Raw genomic sequence first — 27,678 nt, forward strand, 5'->3', positions numbered from 1 at the left:
ATTCACAATTGAAATGTGGCATGCACCAGCACCTACTTTTGTGCTCAGGGATCATATGTGAACAAAATAACATTTATTTGAAACTGCCCTTTGGTTATCACTTATATTGTTGCTATTGTATGAAAAAACCTATAATTTTGAGGAGAATATAGAATATTCTCTTATGTCCTCTATATCAGTAAACATGTGACCTTAAAGATAATGACTCCATTTAGATGCCACATTTTCAGTCAATCAAGAATCTTCCCTGTACTTGAATGCTTCCTCTCTTCTTGTACAGTGCTGAAAAAAATGACTTCATGGTTAAGTCAAATCATAGTTTCCTATTATTTCAGTATCCACAAACTATTGTTTGATCAAACTCTCCAAGGTAGGATTGCAGTTTGAGCTGTTTTATGCTCATGGTGTGCAAGGCTTGCTCAAATTATAGTTTGTTGATGGAAACATAACTTACTTGGTTAAGCCAGGATATGATTTAAAAAACTGAAAGAAGGAAGAGTAAAGCGGAGAGTACAAATCATCATTTTGATTACTGGGAAGTGACATACTATTCTTTTCAGGCTTTCTAAGATTGCTCTGGTCAGTCATCCTTTGTATGGAGTATAACCTGTATTTGAAGAAGCCAAATCCCTTAAAATGAGATTCCATGCACTGTTAAACATTCATGTTGAACATGTAACTTTGCACTTTGATATACGAAAGAGTGCCTCTCCCTGTATATACAAGTTGAGCCTTCCTTAGCTGGAATTCTGAAATCCAAAATACTAAAAAAGATGGAATTTTTTTTCATGTGTAGCTAAGAAAGCAACACCCTTGCTATTTGATGGTTCAATGCACACAAACTTTGCTTCATACCTTCAGGCTTTGTGTATAAGGTATATATGAAACATAAATTAATTTCATGGTTAGACTTGTGTCCCATCTCTAAGAGATCTCAATATGTACGTATATTCCAAAATACAATATATGGAATATTTCTGGTCCCAAGCATTTCAGGTAAGGGATATTCAATTGGTAGTACCTCGCAATATATTCAGCCTTCTCTTTCACTTCTCCACATTTTGTTGTGTTACAACCTGCAATTGAAATTGATTTAATTGGCACTGCAAGCATTTTATGTACACAAGAAAACCAACACTGAGAAGCTGGGTATCTTGTGTACATCAAATGGTAACAATGCCACTTAAATCACTTTTGGTTATGGACCAATGGTAGCAAAATATTGCGGGAGGATATGGGAAAGGTGCTTCTCTACTGTTGCACCCCAGTTGAGGAATGCCCTCCTATTGTAGGCCCAGCTGGTGCTGGCACCGACTTTCCTCCAGTTCAAAGTTAAAACATTGCTTTTTATTAGATCCTTTGGGACCTAGCTGATTTCTTTCAAAATGTAAATGTGCATGGTTTTAAACTGTTTTAATTTCTAATGTGTTCCAACATATTTGATCTGCTTCTAGTCCTTTTAAATGATGCCCTGAATCCTATTGGTGAATTCCAACTAGAACAGACTCAATTAATCAATTGTTAAATGATGAGTCAATTCAGAAGTAAATCCCATTAATTTAATGGGTTTACTCTAGTTGAGACTGATAATAGGATTCAAGCCTACAGATTAAGTCTCCTTTATACAAAATGCTTGGGACCAGAAGTATTTTGGATTTTGTTTTTTTGAATTTTGGGATACTTCCGTATACATAGTGAGATATCTTGAAGCTGAAACCCAAGTTGAAACATGAAATTCATATATGTTTCATGAAAATGAGCTTGGATGAGGCTGATTTTCTGGACCCATTTCAAACTGGCTTCCGGGCGGGCTTTGGAGTTGAGACTGCCATGGTCGCCTTAGTCGATGACCTCCGTCTGGGCATGGACGGGGGTAGCGTGTCCCTGTTAGTGCTCTTGGACATCTCAGCGGCCTTCGATACCATCAACCATGGTATCCTTCTGGAGCGCTGTTGGGAATTGGGGGCACTGCTCTGCAGTGGTTCCGTTCCTACCTCTCGGGTAGATTCCAGATGGTGGAGCTGGGGGACTGTCGCTCCGCTGTGTGCCTTCAAACTGATAGAGATATTTACATAAATAAAGGTAACCTTTCCCTGTATTGGAGTGCCACCTGTGCTTCTAGAAGCTTCATGTGATTTTCCAGAATCATCCACAGTCACTTCTGATCTCACCAGGTTTGTGTTCCATCATCTATACTGTTTGTGCCTTGCAAAATAAACTAGAAATGAAAATAACAGGACATGATGATCTATAGAAATCTCATAGCAACTTTGATGTAGATATAGGTATAGGTAAAGGTTTCCTCTTGACATGAATGTCTAGTCGTAACCAACTGTAGGAGGTGGTGCTCATCTCCCTTACTAAGCCGAGGGAGCAGCATTGTCCGAAGATGACTCTGGTGGTCATATGGCCAACATGACTGCAAAGAATACTGTTATCTTCCCACCAAAGTGATACCTATTTATCTACTTGCATTTGCATGCTTTCAAACTGCTAGGTTGGCAGAAGCTGGGACCAGTGATGGGAGCTCACCCCATCATGCAACACTTGGGTCTTGAACTGCCAATCTTCTGACCTTCCTTTTATCAGAATTGACATCTTAATCACTGAGCCACCATGTTCCAGATATAGGTAGCTGTACCTAAATCAACTTGTACAACAGAATCAGGTAGTAGAGTTCTGAAGTGGTAGAGTGCTCTGTGAAGTGAAACCAGGACTAGCCTAAGATATTTGCTGCCTGAAGCAAAAAACCATTGTGCTCTACCCCATTATGCAGAAGTCAACTAGACTATCAACTCTGTTTTATTTCTACACAGGTAATGGGACTATGTCCTCCACTGCAGCCGAAGAATTGGGGCATATAGTATGCTGTCCTTCAACACCTTGTTGCTGCCTCTCAGAATCTTTGTGCCTGACGCAGCTGTCTCACTCTTCCTAATGGTAAGGTCAGCCCATTGTGAGAATCCTATTATAAAAAGGAAAAACCCACAGATCAAAAACTACCATAACTGAGAAAATATTGGAGTAGAATATTTCTCCCTCTTGTGCTGAATTTTACTTGCAGGGAATTTTATGTTTTTTGTTTTTTGTTTTTTACTAGGAAGAGTATTAAAAATGGGATCCTTCAGCACACAGCATTTACCTTTTTGATGTGGGAATTTGGGTTACTTCTATAAAATGACAGCAAACTTCACAAACATCTGATCTAGAAAATAGCAGTGTTTATCCTACTTTTGACTAGCTTGTGTTCCTGATCTAGAATATCTAAGCATTCAGGGTGCTTAGAGTTTTGTCTCTTCCCTCCAGTTTTACAGAAGTAAAAAGGAATGCTGTCAAAGCTGATTTCTAAAGCATCATCTTTGACAGCAGCTTTTCTCCTCCAGTAACTTCCTAGTTGTCTGTCTTACTGAAATTGCTTTTCATTTGAATAGAAGGAATGGCATCCGACAAAATGCCAGGTTCATTATACTGTACTAGGTGAATTAAATGCTCTTCCTAAAAATATTTTCTGATGTCAACTTTTCTATCAACTGAAGCACCAAATCAGGACTTAACTTAAAAACTAGGTTTAAGTTAGGCTGAGGGACTTTAACATTCCATCACCGATGCCCACTGACATCTGACACTGGCAAGACAGGGTTGCTCCCCTACATGGGCCATATGCTGCTGATGCCTATGTCTCTGCCCTTGCTTTTTAGCCACACAGGTTGATTCCATACAGAATAGGAATGAGCCTGAGATTCAGGTGAAGGCTTCACTCTGAACCAAAACAGGCTTCTTTGAACTGACTTTGGTACTCTTTAAGGAGAGGAAGGCTTCCTTTGCAAGTAGCCAGAACTGAAGCTGAATATGAAGGCTTGTTAGCACTTTGTGCTATTCCATGTACATATTTATTTGATATATGTCTTCCCCTTTTCCAATATAGACTCAAGGCTTTCTGCTATGGGAAAGCAGACTATTTTTTATCGAGAAAGAGCATCTGTTCAGATTTAATTCTGTGAAAATTTTGGTTGGAGAGGGAGTGATTGCCACTTTCAGTGATTGACAGATCTACATTCTTAACTAGGGAAGGTTTTCATTGGGCTCCTCAGTTATTGTGCTTTGGAGGGGAGATTGGGACTTAGACAAATATTCTGCTCCTCTCAAACAAATACACTTTCTATCATCTTCATCTGCCCAATTGCTTTTAAGTTGTTCTTTTGTAACCATGGGTTTTATCAGACCAGCCTGCAGTCCTGCCACAGTTGCTGTTAAAAATGGAAGCATTCTGGCTTGCTTGGCATAATTTCTAATCACACCTTTCCCACGATAGCACTTTGGCGATCCATGTTTGCACGATCTGTTTTCTATACTGCCAAATGAATTCTGGAAAGACAGGTGGGAATGAGCAACTCCAGCTGCCAACCACCTCCTGAAGACAGATTCTATGAGAATGTGCACACAGCACCTGGCTTTGGGAGGTGGTTGGTGGCTGCGATGGCTCCTACTCCCCTCCAAAGCGCAGGGCTGTTGTGTGAACATTCACACAGCAGCCCCATGCAAGTTATCATAGCTGCCAGTTTCCCACCCAAGCCGGCTTCTGTGTGAATGTGCACACAGTATCAGGCTTCAGGAAGCTGTTGGTGGCCGTGATTACTCTGAGTGCGAGGAGAAGAGGAGAAGAACCATGCCCACTCACACCACCTTGACTGCCTGTGAAGCAGAACTGCAGCAGAACGGACCCAGTGCATGAAGGCAGTAATGGAATAGCAGCAAGATAGAGAGCTTAATGATGGGTTTTGGCCATCGTTGAAAAGGTGTGGTACAGTTAAGGATGCAAGGCAGCAGCAGATGAAGATGACATATAATAAATACCTTCCACTTTTATCCTGTTAAAATTCCATTTTTTAGCAATGTGTTTCAATGCTGGGTGTTGGAAAGGGCTAGGCTCTAGTTTTGTTTGTTCATTACTGTAAAATCATTTCTCCTTCTCTAATATTTTTCTTGTCGGGTCTTTTTCTGTAGTGAAACATTTCTCTTTTATTAATAACAATACCTTTATTGATGGCTTATGTTATTATCTATGATGCGTGTGTCTTTATATGTTAATTGTGCAGAATTTAAGCCAGGGTGAGGAACTAAAATAGGCTGCAGGTGAGATTTCCCCATCCATAGCCCTCCTGGTGATATCAAGAGCACCAGCTATGCTTCTGGTGTCAATCAAATCCCAGCCAAAGTGCCAGGTGGAAATTTTCTACTTGGAGCTTTGGCTGGGAACCAGCCTTCACTCTTCTACCTCTTTCTTCACTTTTTCAGGAGCTTCTAGGTCTACTTTCCTAGCATGCAGAGGGTGGGGTTTCAAAGTGGATGGGAAACCTAGACCTTTCATGGGCTGAAGTACCTCACTTTTCCCATTTAACTAGTATATACAGTCAGCTGTCCATATCGGTGGGCTAGCATCGGTGGATGCCCCCATCCTTTTATCCTCAATGATGGCTGTGTGCACGTGGCTGTTCCAATGCTGCCATGTGCAGGTTGCGCATCCATAGGCAATAGTGGGACTTGAATTCCTGTGCTTTTTGGTATCCACAGTGGTGGAGGCCACAACGGAACCCCTGCCAATTTGGAGGGCTGGCTGTATAGCTTTTCTTTGCCTAGTTAAGAAAAAGCAGTTCTTCCTTTAAATTGAGTACATGTACTTTATGTGGCTCAGCGGTTAAGATGCTGACTCTGACAATTGCAACATAGGCAGTTCGGCAGTTCAAGGCCCAAGTGCCACATGATGGAGTGAGCTCCAGTCACTTGTCCCAACTTCTGCCAACCTAGCAGTTCAAAAGCATGTAAAAGTGTAAGTAGATAAATAGGTACCACTTTGGCAGTAAGAACATTCTGTGTAGTTGGACATGACTTGACAACCTTGCAAAGGGGAAACCTTTACCTTTATCTTTTTACTCTGTATGTGTGCATGCTTAATCAAGTATAATCACATCTTAGTGCTATTATTGCCTTATTTGTCTGTGCATTGCATTGCTTCCTCTTGTGGGCATTTAACATGAAGTAAATAGTTTAATTCAACACATCTTTTTCCCTTACAAATTTTGAAACAGGTTTTTAAAATTCCCTATCCATTTACTTCAATTCCGTTTTCCTCTGTTTATTGTCTCAGACAGTAGTATATATTTTTTTCATGAATAACACCTACAACAACAACCTCAGCTACTTCGTCCTCAGTACCATTGCCAGCATTCTTCCTGAAATATAATTCCAGTTTACTGAATGTACTACCCGCTGTTCTAAACTTAATTTATTGTTTCTTGTCGGGTGCTATGGCATTGAACATAAACATACTTCAGCTGGGGCCACTGTTCTGCATGTCTGGTGTTCTTTGTTGAAGCACAGCTTATTCTGTGATAAACAGTTCATATGGCATTCCTATTAGGAAAGATGATTATTTAGAATTCATTTCTCACTTATTCCCTTGAAGGTGTATGTTTCACATTCTTCTTCTTCTTAAAATTAATTTATACTAAATATCATTTACTATAATAATATGTTAGTATTCTTCCCTGTGTGGAGTCGCTACTTGTCCTTTTTCTTGGACCGCATTTATTGATTTATTTATGGTCGTAGACCAATGGATATAGATTAAGGCATGGAACAGATGGGCAAAAAGAAGCAGATTTGGGTCGCTTTGGAAGCATGGCATTCAAACGATGCACACCTCCAAAGCAGTTCAAAGTCACACCAAAGACATACTCCAGTCCTTTGGACCACAGCAAAAAAGAGGCAGGATAATCTAGCTCCTGGTGGTGCAGGATGGGTTCTGAGGGCCACTTTGGGAGCGGGCCATGCGGTCAGCATGGTCCCAACCCACATGCAGAGCGGACTCAGGATGCTCTTTCACGGCCATTTGCTCCGGCCCATAGATATAAATGATATAGATATAGATACCATACACAAATACAGCCAAAATTCATATAATATACATTAAAATAATAAATTTATATCTAATACCCATGGGTTAAAAACAAAGGGTTTGTGTCACGACCACCGAGACATGGAAACCCATGACCTTGAGTGATGATGATCTCGGGGTGAAGGTTCCTGGATGAGAAAAATGATCTAAATCTTCAATCTGATGCCAGGCTTATCTAGGGGACAGAGGCTGCTTTGGTTGCCTTAGAGTGGATGACCTTCACCAGGAACTAGAGCAGAGGAATACGTGCCTCTTGGTTCTCCTAGACATCTCTGCGCCTTTCAGTACCATCCATCATGGTCTCTTTTTCAGTTGCCTTGCTGGGATGAGAACTGGGGGCAGTTTTACAGTGGCTTTATTTCTTCCTAGTGCAAGCACCTGTTTCAGATATAACAAGAAACTCTCTAGTTTTAATACATTAGGACATAGTTATCAATTAAGAAAATGTGCAAGTACAGGCAACTAAGAAATATTGTCAAGACATCTCACTTGCATTTAATACTCAATTTTTTACACCAGGGGAATATTATTATTTGTTGTTGTTGTGTGTCTTCAAGTTGTTTCTGACTTATGGCAACCCTAAGGCAAACCTATCATGGGGTTTTCTTGGCAAGATTTGTTCATAGGATGTTTGTCTTTGCCTTCCTCTGAGGCTGAGAGATTGTGACTTGCTCAACCCCATCCAGTGGATTTCATACATTGTGACCAGATTTTCTCCATTTCCCAGACATGTCCTACATTTCAACATTCTCTCTAGGAGGAATTTCAAAATGTCCTCCTTAGCATGACTAAGACGCATGAATTTATCTTTCTATTAGTGTTTTTAGCTTTTATTTCGTAATTCCCTATATTTTCCTCGAGCGTCCTACATTTTTTGTCATCCTTTTTGCTGAGGACATCTGGTCACCCAGAATCATAGTCCAATACTCAAACCACAATGCCATGCTGACTCTTCCAGTGACAAGTAGTGACATCAATACAGTCGGCCCTCTCCATCCACCGACTTTTTTATCCATGGATTCAAGCAAACTCCAACAGATACCAAGGGCCCACTCTAGTGTAAAACTCCCAGCAACATCAGTCATGTGAAATGGATGGCTTGTGGGCAAATGCAGCTGGCGGGCATCTCCATGGTGCCCCAAGGTTGTGAATCACTGGATGGGATTTTGGAGTAGTTGCATATACATAATGAAAATGTCTTAGAGGCGGGGTTCAAGTCAGAACACAAAATTCATTTATGTTTCTAATAATAATAATAATAATAATTAATGATAGTGTATTGGTAATAATGTTTGTGCATGAAACAAAGTCTGTGTACATTGGAGTAGCTGCATATACATAATGAGATACATTGGAGGTTGGACTCAAGTCTCAACACAAAATTTCATGTATGTTTCATATCCATATAGCCTGAAGGGAGTTTTATATTGAATTTTATTATTTTAAAATGATGGTGATGATATGATGATGATGATGATGATGATGATGATGATGATGATATTTCATGCATGAACTAAAGTCCCTTTATGTGGTATCATTAGAAAGGAATGGTTGTTGTTATTATTATTATTAGTGCCTGAACCAAAGTCCCTGTCCCTTGAGAAAGGAAGGGTGTAACAACAACAACAACAACAACAACAAATATGTTATTGCCAGAAGCAAAGTCCCTGAGGGAAGTGAAAGGGCGGGGCCTTGTCCCTCTGAGGGGAGAGAGGGTGACTTTGGCGCCTGGCGCAGAGTGGGCCTTGAGGAGAGTGAGTGAGTGAGTGGAGGAGGCATGATCTCTGACTGAGGCGCCCCAACGTTCTAATCCCGCCTCGGGCAGGTAGTCGCTTTCCCCGCTCGACCAATGGGAGACCTGGGCCAAAAGCGCCAGCCAATGGGCTCCTCCGGAGGGGCGTGTGCAGGCTCCTGCGCTGCTGCTGCTGGTGCCTAGTCCTTGCGCCCACCGCCTCACTCACTCGCTCAGAGCCAGGAGGAGGGCGGCGGGGAGAGGGTCTCCTGGGCCGGCCATGGCGGCCATGTCGGCGTCGGGGTCGCTGGGTCGCTGCAGCCACGCGGTGGTGCGGGGCGTGCCGGAGTCCCTGTGCCGAGGGGCGCTGAGGAGGCGGGCGCCGGGTCAGGCGGAGGCGGCGGTGGACCTGTCCCGGGCGGAGCGGGAGCACGAGGTGTACGTGGGGGTGCTGAAGGGGAAGCTGGGGCTGCAGGTGCTGGAGCTGCCCCCCGACGAGGGCCTCCCGGACTGCGTCTTCGTGGAGGACGTGGCCGTGGTCTGCCAGGAGACCGCCCTCCTCACGCGCCCGGGGGCCCCCAGCAGGAGGAAGGAGGTACGCCGGGGCGGCCACGGGGGGGTCCTGGATGCATGCTCAGCATGGAGCACATGAGCACATGAGAAGGGTACAGGGCATGCCCCATGGCCGTGCTCAATATATGGAGGACCTTCAAGGGAAAAGGGAGGACATGACTACATAGAAAAGCTACAAAGCACTCAGAGAAGTGTAAAATGCATGCTCCATGGCCATGCTCAATATGGAGGACCTTGAAGGGAAAAGGAGGGCATTGAACATATAAACGCTAAGCACACTGCTAGAAGCATGCTTCAAATGGAGGACCTTGAAGGAAAAAGGGAGGACATGAACACATATAAAAGCTACAACACTCTCCCAGGAATGTAAAATGCATGCTTCATGATGATGCTCAATATGGAGAGCCTTGAAGGAAAAAGCGAGGACATGACCACAGAAAAGCTAAACGCACTCATTGAAATGTATAAGCAGGTTTCTGTAGTCATGCTCCAGATGAAGGACCTTCAAGAAAAATAGAGGACATGACCCAATAACACCTAAAAACACTGCTAGGAGTGAGCATGCATGCTTCTTTGGCCATGCTCCAAATGAAGGGTGTTGAAGGAAAAGGGAAGCTGAAAACACTCCTAGAAATGTCAAAAGCATGCTTCTTAGTCATGCTGCAAATGGAGGACATTCTGAAATGCCTCTTGGACAGAAGGTTGCAGTGGAGGACCGGTCCGGGAAAAGGAGGACCTTGAGTCACACTGCCACATTTTATCAAGGTATCTGCCCCAAATTAGTTACTCCAGTTTTATACCCACACTTTCACACACACAAAATCAGGTGGAGCAAAAAGATGTTTATCCATTCCTCCTGCTTCATGATTAAAAGAGGTGGGTGGGTTTCATTTCAACTTCCCACCAGAGCCATACACAGAAAGGGTGAGAGAGAGAGAGAGAGGCAGGTGGCCCCTGACAAGGGAGGACCAGGGGCGGGGGAGGCTGTGCAAGGATGCCAAAGGCACTTGCCCCTTGATGTGGGTATTCTGTAGTATTGTGAGATATTGTTGGGCGTGGCAGAAGAGATGGTTGGGGTGGAAAGGGTTTGTTCTTGTTGTGTGCCTTGAAGTTATTTCCAACTTATGGCAACCCTAAGGCAGTGAACCTATCATGCAGGTTTTCTTGGCAAGTTTCATCAGAGGGTTTTTTGCCCTGGCCATCCTCTGAGGCTGAGAGAGTGTGACTTGCCCAAGGTCACCCAGTGGGTTTCCCTGGCCAAGCAGGGATTCAAATCCTAGTCTCCAGGGTCCTAGTCCAGTGCTTAAACCACTGCACCACACTGGCTGTCAAGAAGAGGATGTGTGTTGTGTGTCATTTCTGACTTATGTCAACCCTGAGACAAACCTATCATGGGGTTTTCTTGTCAAGATTTGTTCAGAGGAGGTTTGCTGTTGCCTTCCCCTGAGGCTGAGAGCGTGTGCCCAAGGTCACTCAGTGCATTTTATGGCCGAACTGGGAATCAAACCCTGGTTTTCAAAGTCCTAGTCCAATACTCAAACCACTAAGCCCCTCTGGCTCTCCAAGAAGAAGATGCTCCATGCAAATCCATTCTCCATTCCCTCTTTCTCAGATGTTCTTTGGGAACCCAGAAGTCTTGCCCTCCCTATCTCACATCCTTCCTCAAGCCAGTACCACATGGGCAGATTGGACAGAGGCATTCCTGAATGAGCCTTTCTTGCAAGGCATCCCTTTTCCCAGGCAATGTGCATGCCTGCCTGTACTGAGCCCAGATGGCTTCTGACTGTTTGTTTTAGCAATTATTGTAATTGCATTGGAGTGAAAGAGTAATTGAGTCCCTTTCTTGTGGCTTTCTCCCTACTCTTGTTTCAGAAGTGATGGGAGGATTTTTTAAAATGTTTATTGTTGTTCTTAACCGGCTTCTAGTGGATGAGACAACTCCAAGACTCCCTGTCCTCCATGGCTCCGCTTTCTGCAAATGCATACTCATTACCTTTTTAACAGCGTCCATCCATCCAGCATGTGGTCTTCCTCTCCTACATCCCTCCACGTTTCCCAGCATTATTCTCTTTGGCAGTGAATCAGACTTCCTCATGATGTGGCCAAAGTAGGACAACCTCAGTTTCATCATCTTGAAACAGTACTTGTTTGTCTTTTTAGCTGTCCATGGTATCTTCAGCACTCTTCTCCAGCACCACATCTCAAATGAATTGATGTTCCTCCTATCTGCTTTCTTCACTGTTCATTTCTCCAATCCGTATGTAACAGTAGGTAATACAATGGCTTGTACAATTCTAACTTCCATGCTCAATTATATATCTACTCTTTAAGATCATTTCTAGTTGTTTCAACTCAGTGCAAATCCATTCTCCCTCCTCTGTTTCTCAGATTTACCTTGGGAATCCAGAAGCCTCCCCCTCCCTGTCTTGCATCCTTCTTCAAGCCAGTGCAACATGGGCAGATTGGACAGAGGCATTCCTGAATGAGCCTTTCTTGCAATGAATCTGTTTTCCATGGCAATGTGTGTGCCTGCCTGCCTGCCTGCACTGGGGGCAGATGCCTTGCCACTGTTTGTTTTAGCAATGATTGTAATTTCATTGGAGTGGAAGCATAATCGAGTTCCTTTCTTTAAGGGTTTCTCCCTACCCTTGTTTCAATGTTTTTGGCGTACTCTGAAAAGCTTTGCCTTTAGGACATAGTAATGATTCACAGTTGCTTCAAATTGTATCTCAGCGGGTTTCTTTTTAATGAACCCAGATTGAGCACATCACCTTTGCCAGAAATAATTACAAAACCTGGGAATTTTTACAGGAGCAAAAGTAATAATCTACACTCACAAGCATAGTGGAAAACTGCTGAACTGATACAGGTTTTCTAAATTCTTAGTAAATTATTTAAAAGACAGGTGCATGGAAGAACAGTCAGACAAAAGACATATTTCACATTGAGTATGTAATGATCCCAAAGGGGACCTTTTCAAATAAGAGCTGACTAGCAAGGAAAATACTGACCAGTCCTGACTGGCTATGTTAGTAAGATATATATGAAACATAAATGGATTTCATTTTTAGACTTGGATCCCATCTCTGAAACATTTCATTACATATTTGCAAATATTCCAAAATCTGGAAGAAAAAAATTGAAACCCCAAATGCTTCTAGCACTGAGCATTTCGGATAAGGGAGACTCAGCCTATATCTCAGTTTGTAAACCACTCAACCATACATTTTTCCATTATACATTGTGATATATGCTGTCTGATGTGCATTTACTTGCAGTATATGTTATTAATATTAATATTCTCACTTTTAAGCCCAAGTTTATTTTCTTCTTCTCATTTCATTTTGCTTGTGTACCCCACGGGCCATAATTTGTTTCCAGGACAGAAGATGTTCATGTCAGGAACCACCTCTGAAATTGGTTCAGACAGGCAGGGATGAGATCAGCGAACCAGAAAATGAAATAAAAGCAGTCAGCAGAGTCTGATTGGGGAAATGGCTGAAACAGATTAGCAGCAAAAAAGAAGAAGAAGAAGAAGAGGCTAGGCTAGGCTAGGCTACAACAGAGGTTGCAGCAAAAGAAGAAGAAAAGTAAGCGTATTGTATAGACAGAACTTGGAAAATCTTCAGCATTCCAAACGTTGCAGTACTGTGACTTGTAAGATGTGGTAATAGTCACTAGCAAACTAAGAGCTGGGACATAGTAGTGTACTACAATAGACATATTAGTGAATCAAATAGAGTTGGCCCTTCCCTTATGCGGGAGATCCGTTCCGGACCCCCTCCCCCCACGTAAGGGGAAAAAACGCGTATGCTCAAGTCTCATTAGAAGTAATGGAGCTCGTGCGCACAGGGTGTGTGGCACAGGTGCACACCCCATTACTTCTTCTGGGGGGCGCCAGGGTTTTTTCCAGTGTGGCTTCCAGTGTATGCTGGAAGCCATGTAAGGCGCGCCTGCGTATGACACAGGTGCATTGTATATTAATTGAATAATTAAAGGCTCCTGTAAGTATGCACACAACCATATGTATATTATTATTATTATTATTGTTATTGTTAACCTTTATTTATAAAGCGCTGTAAATTTACACAGCGCTGTACATACAATCTTTATAATTAGACGGTTCCCTGCCCTCAGGCTTACAATCTAAAAAGACATGATACAAAAGGAGAAGGGAGTGGTGGTGGGGAAGGGGATGAGGTTCTTCTCTACCTCCGAGGTCTGGACCAAGGGAGATGGACTGGAGGGAGGGCTTGGCTTCTTAATGGATGGTTAATCTTCTACCAGGGAGGCCTGTTGGAGCTAACCTGCCTCTCTAGTAGGATGATACATATAAAATACATAGCAATACAGGAAATGATTCAATAAAACAGGCAACAAAAGAACATAAAATAGCAAGTGAGAATTATGCAATGCCTGGGAACGCTTCTCTGAACAGGATGGTCTTCAACTCCGTTTTGAAGCTGGTTAAAGAAGTGATGGCTCTTGCTCGCGGGGAAAGAAGGTTCCAGGAGTGAGGGGCAGCGAGTGAAAAGGGGTGAATCCTAGATGGGGCAGAGGAAATCCTGGGCTGGGACAGCAGACCTTGACTACCAGAACGAAGGGCCCTAGTGGGAAGAGGAATCTGGCCATTACATTGCTCTGGCCTTGCCCCCTTTCAGTCTCTTGCATCTCACCATATGTATTTTGATCATTTTTTGTAATTGGATCATAATTGGATCAAACAGTCCTCATGCAGAGATGTCGAAGAGTTAACTTGGGCGCAGTACAGATGAAGCTATAGCACTGTGCTTGCACCGTGCTAGGGTTACAGGACCGCACAGCAACCACACATACTGGCGGTGGCATAATGGCGGTGCCCCATGTACACGGGCACTGCCATTATGACGTAATGGATGCATAGCGTCTGCACTTTGCGTCGCACCAGTTACATCATGAGTGCACTATTGGCGCATTCGGACATAACTGGCGCGGCAGAAAAGAACCCACTTTTTATGGGTTCTTTTTCCTATGGAGGAAAGCCACACGGTTTGGCGGCTGCGGCTTCCCTCCACAGGAAAAAATGCCACTGCCAGCCCGGACGTAATGCAAGGTATGTACTGGGCCAAAGTCACCAGGAGCTACCTGTTGCATATCTTGTGAGTGGGTTTTCCTTCTTCCTGTCAGCAGGTGCACCTGGAACAATGACTCAAGTAGAAACATGGGGTCTCCATTCAAGGTAGGAAATATTTATTAATGTACACTCTAAAAGTGGACAATTTTTGGCATAAGAAATGTTGACCCCCTTCATGCTCTGTTTATTGGAAAATAGAGATCTCAGGCAACATTTGATGGTGGGATAAGAGAGATATCTATCTATCTATCTGTCTGTCTATCTGTCTATCTATGAATAAGGAGGAGTAAATTGTCCAGAACCAGTAAAATATTATGCGCAAAAATGAGTTTGCATGTTAATTGTTCCCTTGCTTGAGCGAATGATGCCATTATTTATTTATTTTACATCCTGCCTTTATTATATTTATATCCCACCCTTTTCCCAGAACTGGGACTCAGGGTGGCTTACAATATTTAAAAAATAGTACAATGTTGTAGTAAGGGAGTCACCTGTTCTCCTTCAATTAGTTATCAAAAACCAATTGAAATAAATGAATGTTATTTTATTTAGGCCTGGGCTCTGAGATCATCAGAGGCCCTTTTCTCAGCCCCACCACCATCTCATGCACTTTTGGTGTGGATGTGAGGAAGGGCCTTCTCGGTGGCTGCCCATAGACAGTGGAAATCCCTTCCCAGGAAGGTTAGAATGGCCCCTTCCTTGTTGGCCTTCCAGTGGCAGGCTAAAACCTTTATTAAAACAGGCTTTTAAAATAGGAAGTTTTAAAAGAACAGGCTAGGGGTGCTGTACTGTTTTAATTGTACTACACTTTTTCCCTTCTCCTTTTGTGTCGTGTCTTTTTAGATTGTAAGCCTGAGAGCAGGGAACCGTCTAATTAAAAAGATTGTGTGTACAGCGCTGTGTAAATTTACGGCGCTTTATAAATAAAGGTTAATAATAATAATAATAATAATAATAATGGGCTTTTCTCTTTTTTGATGGCATTTTTTTCCTTTTAATATGTGATGTGTTTTAATACTGTAATAGTTTAATTCTGTTTTAATGCTCACTTTTTGTATGTCTTTAATTGTATTGTTATTTTAAATTGTGAGCTGCTTTGAGTCCTAATCTGGGGGGGAGTGAGATGGTGTTGGTGGTTTTGTGTTATATAGTGGGCCCACTGTATTGGCAGGCTAGCTATCTGCAGATTAGAGCATCTACACCTTGCCATGACCCATATTATTCAGTGGTAGCTCATGCTTGTGGATGCGCTGGTGTGGATGCATGCATGTAACTGCCCATTGAATAATATGGGGCTTGACTATCTGTGTTTGTTCCGGGGGGGGGGGGGATTGAACTCCTGAAGATGTGAAGGATCCACTGTATTCTATTTTTCCTCAAATATGAACTGGTTACATGAGTAATACTTGGTACTGACAGTCCAGTTTCATTTCACATGGAAGAAATATGTTCAAACTGTAGAAAACTGCAATCTTATTTATATAGGATACAGCATGTACTGAGAAAGTACTGAGATGAAGTTTGAATAAAAGATTACCTGTTGTATTAGCTTCTGTATTAATTTCAGTAATGGGTCACAAAATCAGCACATATCAAGAAATAGCATTCTTTTTCATGCACATACTAACTTTATTCTTTCAGTTTGGAGCTAGATAATAAATATAAACATCAAGAATATCCATCCTTCTTTTCTTTTCGATACTAGCACAGTGCAATCTAGTGTGACTCATTGCATGCCTAAGCGAATGCATATCAGTGTTTAATAAGCAGGTGCAAGTGATTGATTTATTACTGTGGGATCCTTCTGTTCTAAAAGTGCTGGTTTATGTTGAAAATTTAAGTAATCCCATGACCTTTCAGTAAACCTGTTTGGCAATAGACTCCTCTCTAATCTTTCAAAGATCACCCAAAATTTTCCATCTGCTGTTATGTGTGTCAGAAAGAAGGGAGATGAGCGGTGATAAAGAATTAAAATAAATGCACAGTTACATACTGGCATGCCTTGCATTCAAAATGTAGCAAGCTTAATTACTGGGGGGTGGTTTTTTTAAAAGATTAACTTTTTGGTAAGGTATTAATGGTATAAAGCTGCTGACTGAGAGCCAGTAATGTGCTCACAGTATGATGGATGGATGGATGGATGATGAACTTTGCTCAGATTTCTTTTTAAGTATTAACTTGGGGGCAGGGTGACTTGCAAAAGCCATCTTCTCCATTTTACTTTCTAATTGTGAAACTCTTGACAACAGCAACTTGCTCTGCAAATTAGGTTAATGGAGAGTGTGTTGAATTTCAATTTGTGCTTTCAGTGGAACCCTCAGACAATTTCATCATGAGCATACTGAAAATTCATCCAGTGAAAAATGTGAACCTAACTGCGTTCCCAAGCTCACAATCAAACAACCGTATTTACTGAAGTTGTGATCACTAAGGCCTGAAACAGTCAGGCAAAATAATTTGGTTTCCAGCCACTTTCGAGGTGGGGCATTTAGATGACACACACTTTGACGCTGACTGGAAACTGCACCCAAGCTATGCTCCAGGGGCTAAAAGCCACACTAAGAAGGAGCCACACTCTTTCCTGGAAAGTGCACACCTTCAACTGTACATCTAAATGCAGTGACATGAGAGCGGTTCTAAAGGATTGTACGTATAAACTCCCCGTTGCAGGAGTGCATTAGGAAAGGGCGAAGCTGCTGTATCCAAGTGGTGGGGGTGGCAATGCCCACAAGTGAAAGGGTGACACCTCTCATGGAGATAAGTGCAACATACACAAACCAGATGGTCCAAGAGGGGACATGGGTTAAAGGGGGTATGAAGGGGGTCATGATTGGATGCTCCAATGCCCTGTACTGGTGGAGGGTCCGTGTGACTGTGTGACCGATCAAAAGGAGGCTACCATCCAATGGGCTGGCTTCTAAGGAGGAAGCAATCACTGGTAGTTGTGTGTTTGTGTGACGTACAGGGATAGAGAGGAGACAAACAAACAAAATTACCCAGTGGCGCAGCTTGACACAGTGTGGTGCATTTAGTCTGTTTGCATCCAGGCTGCCTTGGGAGCTGCCGGTGCAATTGGTGAGGTATCAGTGCAGTTTCAGAAAAAGCAGCTTCAAGCTGCTTTTTCCTACCCATCTGTTTCTCCCCTAAGTGGAGCAATACATCTGGAACCAGATTGTCAGAAATGTTAAGTGAGCTGTGAAATCTATTTCTGGACAAGATGGCACTGGAACTATTTGGAGAAGGGGGAATGGTTCTGTCCCCCAAACCTATGGCACACGTGCCAGAGGTGGCACTTAGAGCCATCTCTGTGGGCACATGTGCCATCACTCCAGCACAGAGTTTGCTAGAGTTTGTTACTGGAAAGCCAGAGGGACACGGCACTTTGCAATAAATAAGTGGGTTTTGGGTTGCAGTTTGGGCACTCGGCCTCTAAAAGGTTCACCATCACTGGAATATGCACTGAGGGTTGTCATGCATTGTCAGTGGAGGACAGATAATTGGCTGAAGCAGTGCCCCTGAAAGAACAGTAGCTACATTTACTTGCAATCAAATTGAAATGTGAACAGTTATTGGGAAACTAAGAAGTGTTATTCACAACACAAATGTTAATACAAAACTTCAATTTTGAAAGACCTTTTCTCATTCTTCATTGAGGCTGGATTCCACATTATGGCTGAACCCATCACACTGTGAAACTCTTATCCACCAAAGTAAACGTGAAGTAGAAACCTAAATATGTGTACATGTAGGTTTGCTTGGGTCCATCCCTGTTTAGCACACTAAGGGGCTGTGCACACAGCTCCGAAGGGGAGGTCTCCAGCCACCCCTTTTATAGCCAGATCGGCGCCGCAACCCCAATCTGGCCTTTCCAGGGTGTGAAAAGGAGCCACAAAAACCTGTGCCTTTTTGTGTCCTGGAAAGGGCACCATAGCCATGGCGGCATGGCTTTACGGCGCTCCTTTGGTACTGTGTCATGCTGATGCAGCGCCAGAGGAGTGTTGTGATGCTGTGCAGTGCATGCCGTCACTCTGTCCCCCAGCCAACCTTTCAGGCCAGTCTGTAGAAGGCCTAAGCTGCTGCCACACTGCAGAATTAATACAGTTTGATACGGCTTGAACTGTCATCACTCCATCCTGATGAATCCTGAGATTTGTAGTTTATTGTGGCACCAGAGCTCCCAGACAGAGAAGGCTAAATACCTCACAAAACTACAAATTCCAAAATTCCATAGCTTTGTTTTAATGTGACATAAACCAACTTGCAGTTTATCAAAAGACAGCATATACATATTTAAAGTAAATAAATAATGAATGAATGGTTCTTGAGTTAGACAACAGATGGTCCAGCTTTCACTGAATGTGATCCTGATAATCCTTTGTTTAGACTTTTGTTCTGTAGTCTTAGGCCCGTTACAGACCGCCCAAAAGGGGCGGTCTTGGGCCGCTGCCGGTTGCAGCGCGAAGGAGCCGCAGCAGCCAAACCACGCGACTCCTCCGCACTGCAAAAAAGGAGTGCAGAAATTGCACTCCTTCCGGCAACCCGGAAGAGCCGCCGCAAGTGCCAAAGCGCGCAATCGCGACAGCTCTTCCGGGTTTAGACTTCCGGACGCTGCGCGTCCGTTACATCAAGATGGTTGTGCCCGTCTGTATAGGACGCCGCCATCTTGCCGTACGGAATACGCGCGAGGGGCAAGGCGCGTCCGGAAGCGCCGCCCCTCGCGCGTATTCCTGGCGCAACGACGGCGCCACTTAGGCCCATCTGTAAGGCGCCTTACTCATCATGTCAAGAAAAGGTATTAAAGTACAGAATATGGGGATATGCAGATTTATTTTAATTCATTGATTAATCTGTTAAGAGGAAGATTATTACCTAAAATTCAGTAATTGGTTGACAGATTGGTTGTATGTAAACATAGTTTTACATTGAATGCTTCTTAATATCAAACCTACTAAAAGAGAAAAAGGAGAGTACAATATTGGCATCATGATGTATAATGATACTTTAGGGTTCTATGTTAATTTGAGTGTCGTACCAATTGGAAAAACATCCGTAAGCATGCATGTAAAGAGTTCAACAAAGCCATCCCTTTTACCACTTTTATAGCCAGCTACTTTGTATTTTGACTATCAAATTCCATAGGGCTTACTCTCTAGTAAAGATGCTCATGGGTATTGATTTAGCCAACCTATTTTTGAATATGTAACATGAATAGGTAATATAAATATGAAAGTATTATTAAAGCAACAAAGGTCATACTGATTTGGGAGTTGTAGTTCAAAAAAGTAACTTTTCCAAGGCCTGGAAAATGTCAGATATAATTATCTGTGAAGTTAGATGATGGACGTGAGTTAGCAAACAACAATTTTATAAATTCATTACATTCAAACATTGACCACACTGTAGAAATCTTAGGGTAGAACTGTATGTTGTTGGCAAGATGAGGCAGCCTCTGACAACTGAAAGCATTGGTTGCCACAAGCAAGGGCATGGATTGAATGCTTTGGTGATGTTGTGACATGGAGGAAGTAATCCAGCACATTATGTGGGCAAGGAACAGAACTTGTCATGGAAAAGCCCTGCTTTATTACAGACCACTGTAATGTTATTGACCTTACTACAGACCACTGTCTTTCAGTGTTCATACTGTCATCACATAGTACAAATTTCTGTGTCCTTCCATGTTGCAGCATAATGTTTATATATGATTAAAAAATACCTGTATCAGTCATGTTTCAAGCCTTTACCACAATTGGAAGGAAATGGCGGCTGTTCCAAAATACAGATATCTTTTCCTGGAGGTCTTCCTGCACTTCACTCTAATCACTGTGTAGAGGGGAGGGTTAAAAGTAAAAAAACAAAGAGAATTACTTTGAGTTGTTGGTGTTAAGCCAATGTTTAACATAATTATTTGTATGTTGGTAGGCTTCTGAAGAAAATTATTGTTGTAACCCACTCTAAACATAAACATTTAGACTGTAAATTTGCATTAGAAATAATGTAATTCAATAAAAAAAATATTACCAGGTCTCATTGCTCGCTGGCATTGCAGACGTAAAACCAGATATAAAATCCTAGCTGCTCAGATCTTATCTTTGACTTCACCTGAAGAGTGTGGGACGAGAGAACTCTTGTTAGTCTTGGTGAAATGGTTATGATGGAAGTCTACGGTGAGCTGCAATCTTAAATAATACATTAGTATTTCCCTTTGTAAAAATGTGATGGTTTGCGGCACCTTCACTTTTGTATTTTTTAATTCAAACATGCTGTATAAAGAACCCAGCAAGGAAAGGGAAAGAAGAGAGAGTACAAATGTTCGAGGCTGCTAGTGTTTCCTATCCAAGGCCTTCTGTCTTTATTTACCTAGTTGGTTTGGGACTAGCAGTTGTTCACAACCAGAGCTTTGAAACAGGGATAGACAATTTTGATAGGCCTTGCGGACCAAATTTTTGACTCTAGCACTAACACAATCTAGATTGTAACTGCAGCAGGCTCAGATAAGGCAAAAAGAGTCTTTTTAAAAAAAGACAAATCCAGAAATTCCGTTTTGTTGGGATGGGTGTATTTTGCCCTCCCCCAACCTGTTTAATATATTTAAAAAATCACTTCTGGATGCCTGCAGGAGCAGGAAACTTATTTTTTAAAAGTGCAAGGAGGGACTATTGGACTGGCTGCCAGAATGGCTTTGTGAGTGCATGCAGTCCACGCACGACTCTTCACTCATCTCTGTTTTAATGAAACAGTGGCACACAACAACAAAGTACTGCCAGTACTTGCATATTTGAGAAGCAGTCTTAAAATGTGTAATTTATCTTATGTCCTGAAAGTTCCTTGCTCGTAGATGATTAACAATAAGGTTGTTCATCTAAAAAAAACTCATGAAATGTTGCCCATATGCTTCTTCCTTAGCATTAATTAGTATAATTAACTTCTTTATATAACATTAGTACTAGCAGTGTTTCCAGTCACTGGCAGATAATTTAAAATAGAGTCTCTGTTGTACAATTGGCTGCCATCCATCTGTATTTCCATAGGGAATTAGCACTTGCAAATGAGAAAATGGAGAGGTGCAAACTAAGCCTGGAAATTTCAATCACTGATTTACAGTGTGTATATGCTTCCAGTTCATAGCACTAAATTCCTCTGCATAGTGACATATACAATTACTTCAATGCTTGAAGTAGATTTGTTGTACAATAAATAGATTGGCTGTTTATCCATTTCCCTGTCTACTGAATTTAGGTACTGCCTTTTCCCTATTGCAGTTAAGAAGCAGGGTACTGCACAATCTCAAGAATAATCATGACATGATCCTTCATGGCCAGGTTTGGGACAATGGTGGGGAAAACCCCTTGGGAAGTACGGTAATTAAGTTCATTTTAAATCTAATTTGGGCTCCATTGCAGCCCTGATAATATCTTCAGATGTACAACATGCTCTCCATGCTTTCAAACACCTGCCCATCTACTGATGCAAATTGGATTTTCCAGAATTTCTGGCAAGTAGGTAAAGAAGGGAGTGGGAGGGACATGCAGTTCTTCTTCCCTTACATCATAACTAAAGCGACAAGCAAAGAAAGGGAATGAAGTTTTGTGAAGAAGGTGCCTAATCCTTCTCAGATTAAAATCTCCACAGAGCCAATGAAATCATTTTGGGCTGTGATTTGGGTAGCTAAATCCAGGCAACATAAATCTTGAATCTAGGCATTCCAGTTTCTCAGATTCAGGCAACTTGAATCCTGACATGCAAACTATAAATCATATGTGAGTCGAAAGGGCTGAGAAATTCCTCCCTGCTGTTTTTCTGTCCCCAGTAGCCATTCCTCTTTCAAATTCGCCTTATAGAAGGGAGATAGTTGGGCTTTTCTGTGCATATGTTTACATGTAGCAGAAGCTTGGGAAATCTATGTATGAGCTGCAGTTGGCATCAGCCTGCTTTAGCCAGTAGAGGCAATGATAAAAGATGATGGGAGAAGCAATCCAGAAACATCAGGAAGTCCATCAGTTCTCTTATTCTTGTAGTTGAACTATAGCATGTACTTGAACATTCAAGAGCTAATAAAATACAGTCGGCCCTCCACATTCACAGGGTTTAGGGGAACAAGCCTCCCGCGAATGTGGAAAAACAGTTAATAACTCCCCCCCCCATGTGTGTGGAAGCTGGTTAAAAGGATGGGTGTGCAGGGGAAGAAGAGCAGGCATGCACTCATCTTCTTTCCCCACCCTCCTGTCCCTTTAGCTACAGTGGAGCCTCGGGTTACGAAAATAATTCGTTCCGCGGCCGCTTTCGTAACCCGAACGGCTTTCGCAAGCCGAATCCCCATAGCCGCTAATGGGGAAAAGCCGCGATTCGGTGTAAAATCGCGGCAAAAAGCACCAAAAGTTTTTTCGGGACCCGAAAAAACGTTCGTAACCCGGAACAATTATTTCCAATTGGATTTTTTCGGGTCCCGAAAAATTCGTAACCCGGGTATTTCGTATCCCGAGGTTCCACTGTACCTCCCTTCCCCTTTCCGGGTCAGATAGCTTTCCCCAGGCAGCAGTCTGACTGGGAAAGGGGCATAGGAGGATGGGTCCTGGGGAAGGAAGACTGGGAAAGAGGATCCATCCCTCCTTGCCCCTTTTCCAGTCAGATTGCTGCCTGGGGAAGGCAGTGATCTGATCAGGAAAGGGATGAGGTTGGCACATGCACCCTTCCCAGCTGCTCCCTCTCTCCTGGGCTTTTTCCTGGAAGGGGTAAGCCTGGGAGGGAGGGGGAGTGCATGCACATGGGGCAGCCTTGACCTCAAGAAAAATCAAAACCACAAGTGTCAAAGCCACAAATGTGGAGGGCCAACTCTATGTACGTTAATAATGATGCATCTTAACGTTTTCTCTTTATCCTAATATTCCACATATATGCCCTTGAGAGACACACACACCTGCCGTTTCTTAGTGGTGAACTACAAATTATGAAACCTATTGCCTACTAAGTTTATTAGTTTCAGGACTTTGGCTTTTTCTTATTTCTGTGTTAGATTTTATTCTGTTTCATGTTTAGTTTTGCAGAATTGGGTTACACTTATTGTATAGTGTAATATTGAGTATTGTATAGTGTGATTTTTTTAAAAAATTTAGGCCTGTTACAGACAGGCCAAAATAAAGCTGCTTCGAGTCACTTTGGAGATATGGTATTTCAATGATGCATGAGTCCTAGGAGTCCAAAAGCCGCACCAAAGCTGCACTTCAGTCCTTAGGACTGGAGCATGGCTTTGGTGCGGCTTTTGGACTCTTAGGACTCATGCATCATTGAAATACCATACCTCCAAAGTGACTCGAAGCAGCTTTATTTTGGCCTGTCTGTAACAGGCCATTGTCTCTATTTGAATTGCTTCATTTATTGCTGTCATCTGATATTCTGTGAACCTCTTTGGACACAGTTGTGTGGAAAGGTAGCGTACAAATAAACTGATAGTAGTGATAATATAAATGGAGTATTCTAGTCTTAGATTTTTGTGGATGACCTACCATATACAAATAAATTCTTTCTGTGTATTAAGCATTTCCATCAGATAGTGTTACTTAAATTTCAAGTTGGAAATTAGTTGTATTTTAGTTCCCTGGCCTAAGAATGGTTGTGTTGATTGGTGAGCTATGAATCTTTTAAATAATTAAAGCTAACATGGGAAGACATGCTAGTTTTTCTATTAAACATGAATCTCAATGTTCCAATTCAGTCTTGGTGAGTGCTAGTAGAATGCAACAATTATTTTCGGGGGGTTTGGCCTTCTCCCCCCCCCCTTTTTTTTAAAAAAAATATACAGTCAATGGGTGCCAAGAAAATCATTTATGCACTTTAGATGATGTGAAGATCATCCAAATGTGTAATGCAGATGATGTGTAAATCATCTAAATTAACCTAAAATGAAGGGTGTTTTTTTAAAGTAAAATCTACACATTGTTAAAAATATAGGCATAACTGTATAAGGCCAATGAAAATTTTACATATGAAAGGATTCAAAAGATGTTTCCTTCATAATATGATTTTGCTTATCTATTGGGGATGCGGCAGCTAACAAGGCCAGTGCGATTTTAGGCTAGAAGTATAGTGTCTAGATCAAGGGAAGTAATAGTGCCACTCTATTCTGCTCTGGTCAGGCCCCACCTGGAATATTGTGTCCAGTTCTGGGAAACACAACTCAACAAGGATGTTGAGAAACTGGAGCGTGTCCAAAGGAGGGCAACTAAAATGGTGAAGTCTCTATGGCAGATCTCAAAGCATGGGTAAGTTTGTAAGGGAGAATACAGTCCTTCAGATAACCTGGACTTGAGCCCTATAGGACTTCAAAGGTCACAACCAGCACCTTGAATTGTTTCCAGAAACAAACCAACAGCCAGTGGAACATGTGAATTGTGCGATCCCTGTAGCCAGTCTCACTTGACAATCTGGCTTCAAATCTTTGGATCAGCTGACATTTTAAGGAATGCACATGATGACATTTGCAAGGCCAACCATCTGCTGTAAAGTTTTCCTGGGCATATGGAATATAATGTTGGATACTACTGTTACACGTTTTTCTACTCAGGATTCAAGCATTAAATCTTGAAAGTACAGGAATTGTTGGATAGGCCCACCTCGGGATGTTTCTGCTTCTGGGTTGTAAACTGCATCTGGAACAGAGGCTCCTCATAAGCCTGGTTTGATATGAGGTGCAAAACATCTAGATTGTAATGACTTCCAGCCATTGTAAGCCACATGTGATGTTGATTGGCCATGCTTCAAACCTGTGTTTTATCAAGGGAACATGCAGAATTTTCAGTTAAAAATACTGACTGGAATCCTGTTGGTTAGTTCCAATGAGAGTAGACCCTTTCAATAAATTGTTGAATGGTTAAGTCAACATAGGTAATTACTATTGATTCAAGGCACTACTTTAAATAGGACTAGCAACAGATTCAGGTCATCAGGTTTAATATAAGAGGATCTTTATGACAAATCATCCTTCAAGCCAGGTGGCAATTATGTGACCCTCCAGATGTTAAGAGGGCAACTTCCCACATTCCTTACTATTAGCTCTCCTGGTTAGAACTCTTGGGAGTTCCAGTCCAACAGCATCTGGAAAGCTGCATGATTCCTATCCCTGTTTTAAGACCAGCTCAACCAAGTCTCATGAGCCATACCAGTGCCAACGCCAGAGATATACAAATTTCACAATGTTGTGTAAACTTCCTGTGATTCAGATGCCAACATATCATTCAGCTCTTCCTCCTCTTTCTTCTTTAGGGTCATGAAAACTGGGTTAGGTTGCAAGGAACCCCCCCCCCCCTTGGCAGAACTAGACATGATGATAACCTTGTCTTTCTCTTGTAAGGTAAATGTGGTAGCAGAAAAGGTAGTTGAAGAAAGAGAGGCAGAGGGTCTTAATTGTTTTTATTGGAATGGAAATTGATTTAATTGACATTGTTATCACTTGAGATACACAAGATACATTGACACTATATCTTTTCTGAAATTGTTATTACTGTTTTTCATGTTGCTGTCCTACTCATTGTATCCTCACAACAATCTTGGAAGTAGACTAGATGGATGAGGACCCTTTTATACTACACAATTATAGTGCTATGATAATATTTTAACCACCATGGCTGCATCTTATGGAATCCTGGGATTTTCACTTTAGGAAGGAGTACAAGTTGAGTCTCCCTTATTTGAAATGCTTGGGATCAGAAGTGTTTTTGATTGTGGAATTTTGTGGATTTTGAAATATTTGCATGTACATAATGAGAGATCTTGGAGGAGGACACATGTCTAAACAAGAAAATCATTTATGTTTTGTATATACCTTACACACATCGCATGAAGTTAATTTATACATAATATTTTAAATAACTGTGTGCATGAAACAAAGTTTGTGTACTGTACACTAACCAATCAAAAAGCAAAACTTTTACTATCTAGCCACCCATCTGGACAATTTTGGGTATTTCAAATTTCTGAATTCTGAATAAGTGATACCCAATCTGTATTTAGAAGTCTTAACAAGAGTACTCTAATGCCCCCCAAACTACAGATTCTAGGATTACATCAGATTCAGCCATGGCAGTTAAAATGAAATTCTTGTCATCATCATACGTATCATCTTTATTTATAACCTGTGTTTCTCTCAAACAGGGACTCACAGTGCTATAATTGTGTAGTGTCAAATGGCTCTGAGTGTGTGCAATTTAGAATAATTGAGAAAGTTTTATGGTTGAATGGAAATTCAAACCCCATATTAAAGGCCAAAATCCAACACACACAACATTCAGTGTTCTTATGAATCTAATAGGAGCACTGTTGAAACAGTACCTTCCCGCTCATGTTGCCCAGAAACTGGTATTCAGAGCCATAGAACCTCTTACACAAGGGGCAATAGATAGCCAACATAATTAGTAACCATCAGTAACATTGTCCATTAACTTTTCTCATGACTTTAAAATAATCCAAATTGGTAACCATCGCTACATTTTGTTCTGGCAAAATCCACAATATAACTATGTGATATATCGGTTCTAAATTACCTACCATGTTTATAAATAAACATCTATGGGAGTACGGAGGAAATATTTTCACCAGAACCTTAGAAATAACACAAGATTTTAAAAATCCGAACAAATGTGAGCAGGCAGTTAATAATCTTGATGTTCATATCAGTCACATGTTATCCAGCGGTAGTAACAGTTGTGTGACTTTGATGTCTGAAAGTAGTGCATCTGGAAATTGTTGTCAGAATTCAAAGAGCCTTTTTTGTTTTGGTTTTGTTTGTTTTTTTGTTCTATTAAGTACAAATGTTCCTAAGACCAAGCTTCTGGTACTGCTTCCCTGAAGTCCCTTCCTGCACTTCAAGAGTAGGTAGATTTCACGTGAGTTCAATGCTTGAATAATCTTTTGCAATAGCAACGTGTGGCCACCTCAAGATTCCTACCCAATGAAGAGCAGTCACTGTGAATTGAAGAAATATTGAGATATGCAAGTACCTTTTTATGTTTTTCTCACAAATGATGCAGTTTTGCAATCAACATCATTCTTTCTGTAGTTGACTACTACAGTATATTTTTAAAGCATCTTCTCACTCTGTTGAAGTATCTAGGCCAATACCAATTTATCTACCCATGCACCACTTTTCTATTAATAATACGCAAAACTGCACACACTACTCATCATAAAACAAGCAGCATGAATAATAATAATGATGATGATGATGATAGTGATAATAATAATAATAATAATAATAATAATAATATATTATTTGTATCCCACCTCTCCCTTTTTGAGGATCAAAATTCAAAA

The 27,678-nt window shown here is 41.7% G+C and overlaps 1 protein-coding gene across 6 annotated transcripts in view; it reads left to right on the plus strand.

Moving 5' to 3' along the window:
- DDAH1 (dimethylarginine dimethylaminohydrolase 1) overlaps positions 1-27,678 on the plus strand; it is a 164,715-nt gene that overhangs the window by 72,299 nt on the left and 64,738 nt on the right. For 3 of the 6 annotated variants that reach the window (XM_089497573.1, XM_089497572.1, XM_089497574.1), the window contains one exon: positions 2,817-2,940. The exons of 1 other annotated variant lie outside the window; for it this stretch is intronic. In XM_089497573.1, coding sequence (XP_089353699.1) covers positions 2,866-2,940 — 75 coding nt within the window. In that variant the 5' untranslated portion in view covers positions 2,817-2,865. Of the gene's footprint in view, positions 1-2,816; positions 2,941-8,925; positions 9,283-27,678 lie in introns of those variants that run through there. 2 more of the 6 variants (XM_089497570.1, XM_089497571.1) reach the window with 1 other exon arrangement.

Source organism: Sceloporus occidentalis, unplaced genomic scaffold (assembly GCF_023333645.1).
Source record: "Sceloporus occidentalis isolate IW3139 unplaced genomic scaffold, rSceOcc1.0.p SCAF_104, whole genome shotgun sequence".
In the NCBI taxonomy this organism is placed as follows: Eukaryota; Metazoa; Chordata; class Lepidosauria; order Squamata; family Phrynosomatidae; genus Sceloporus; species Sceloporus occidentalis.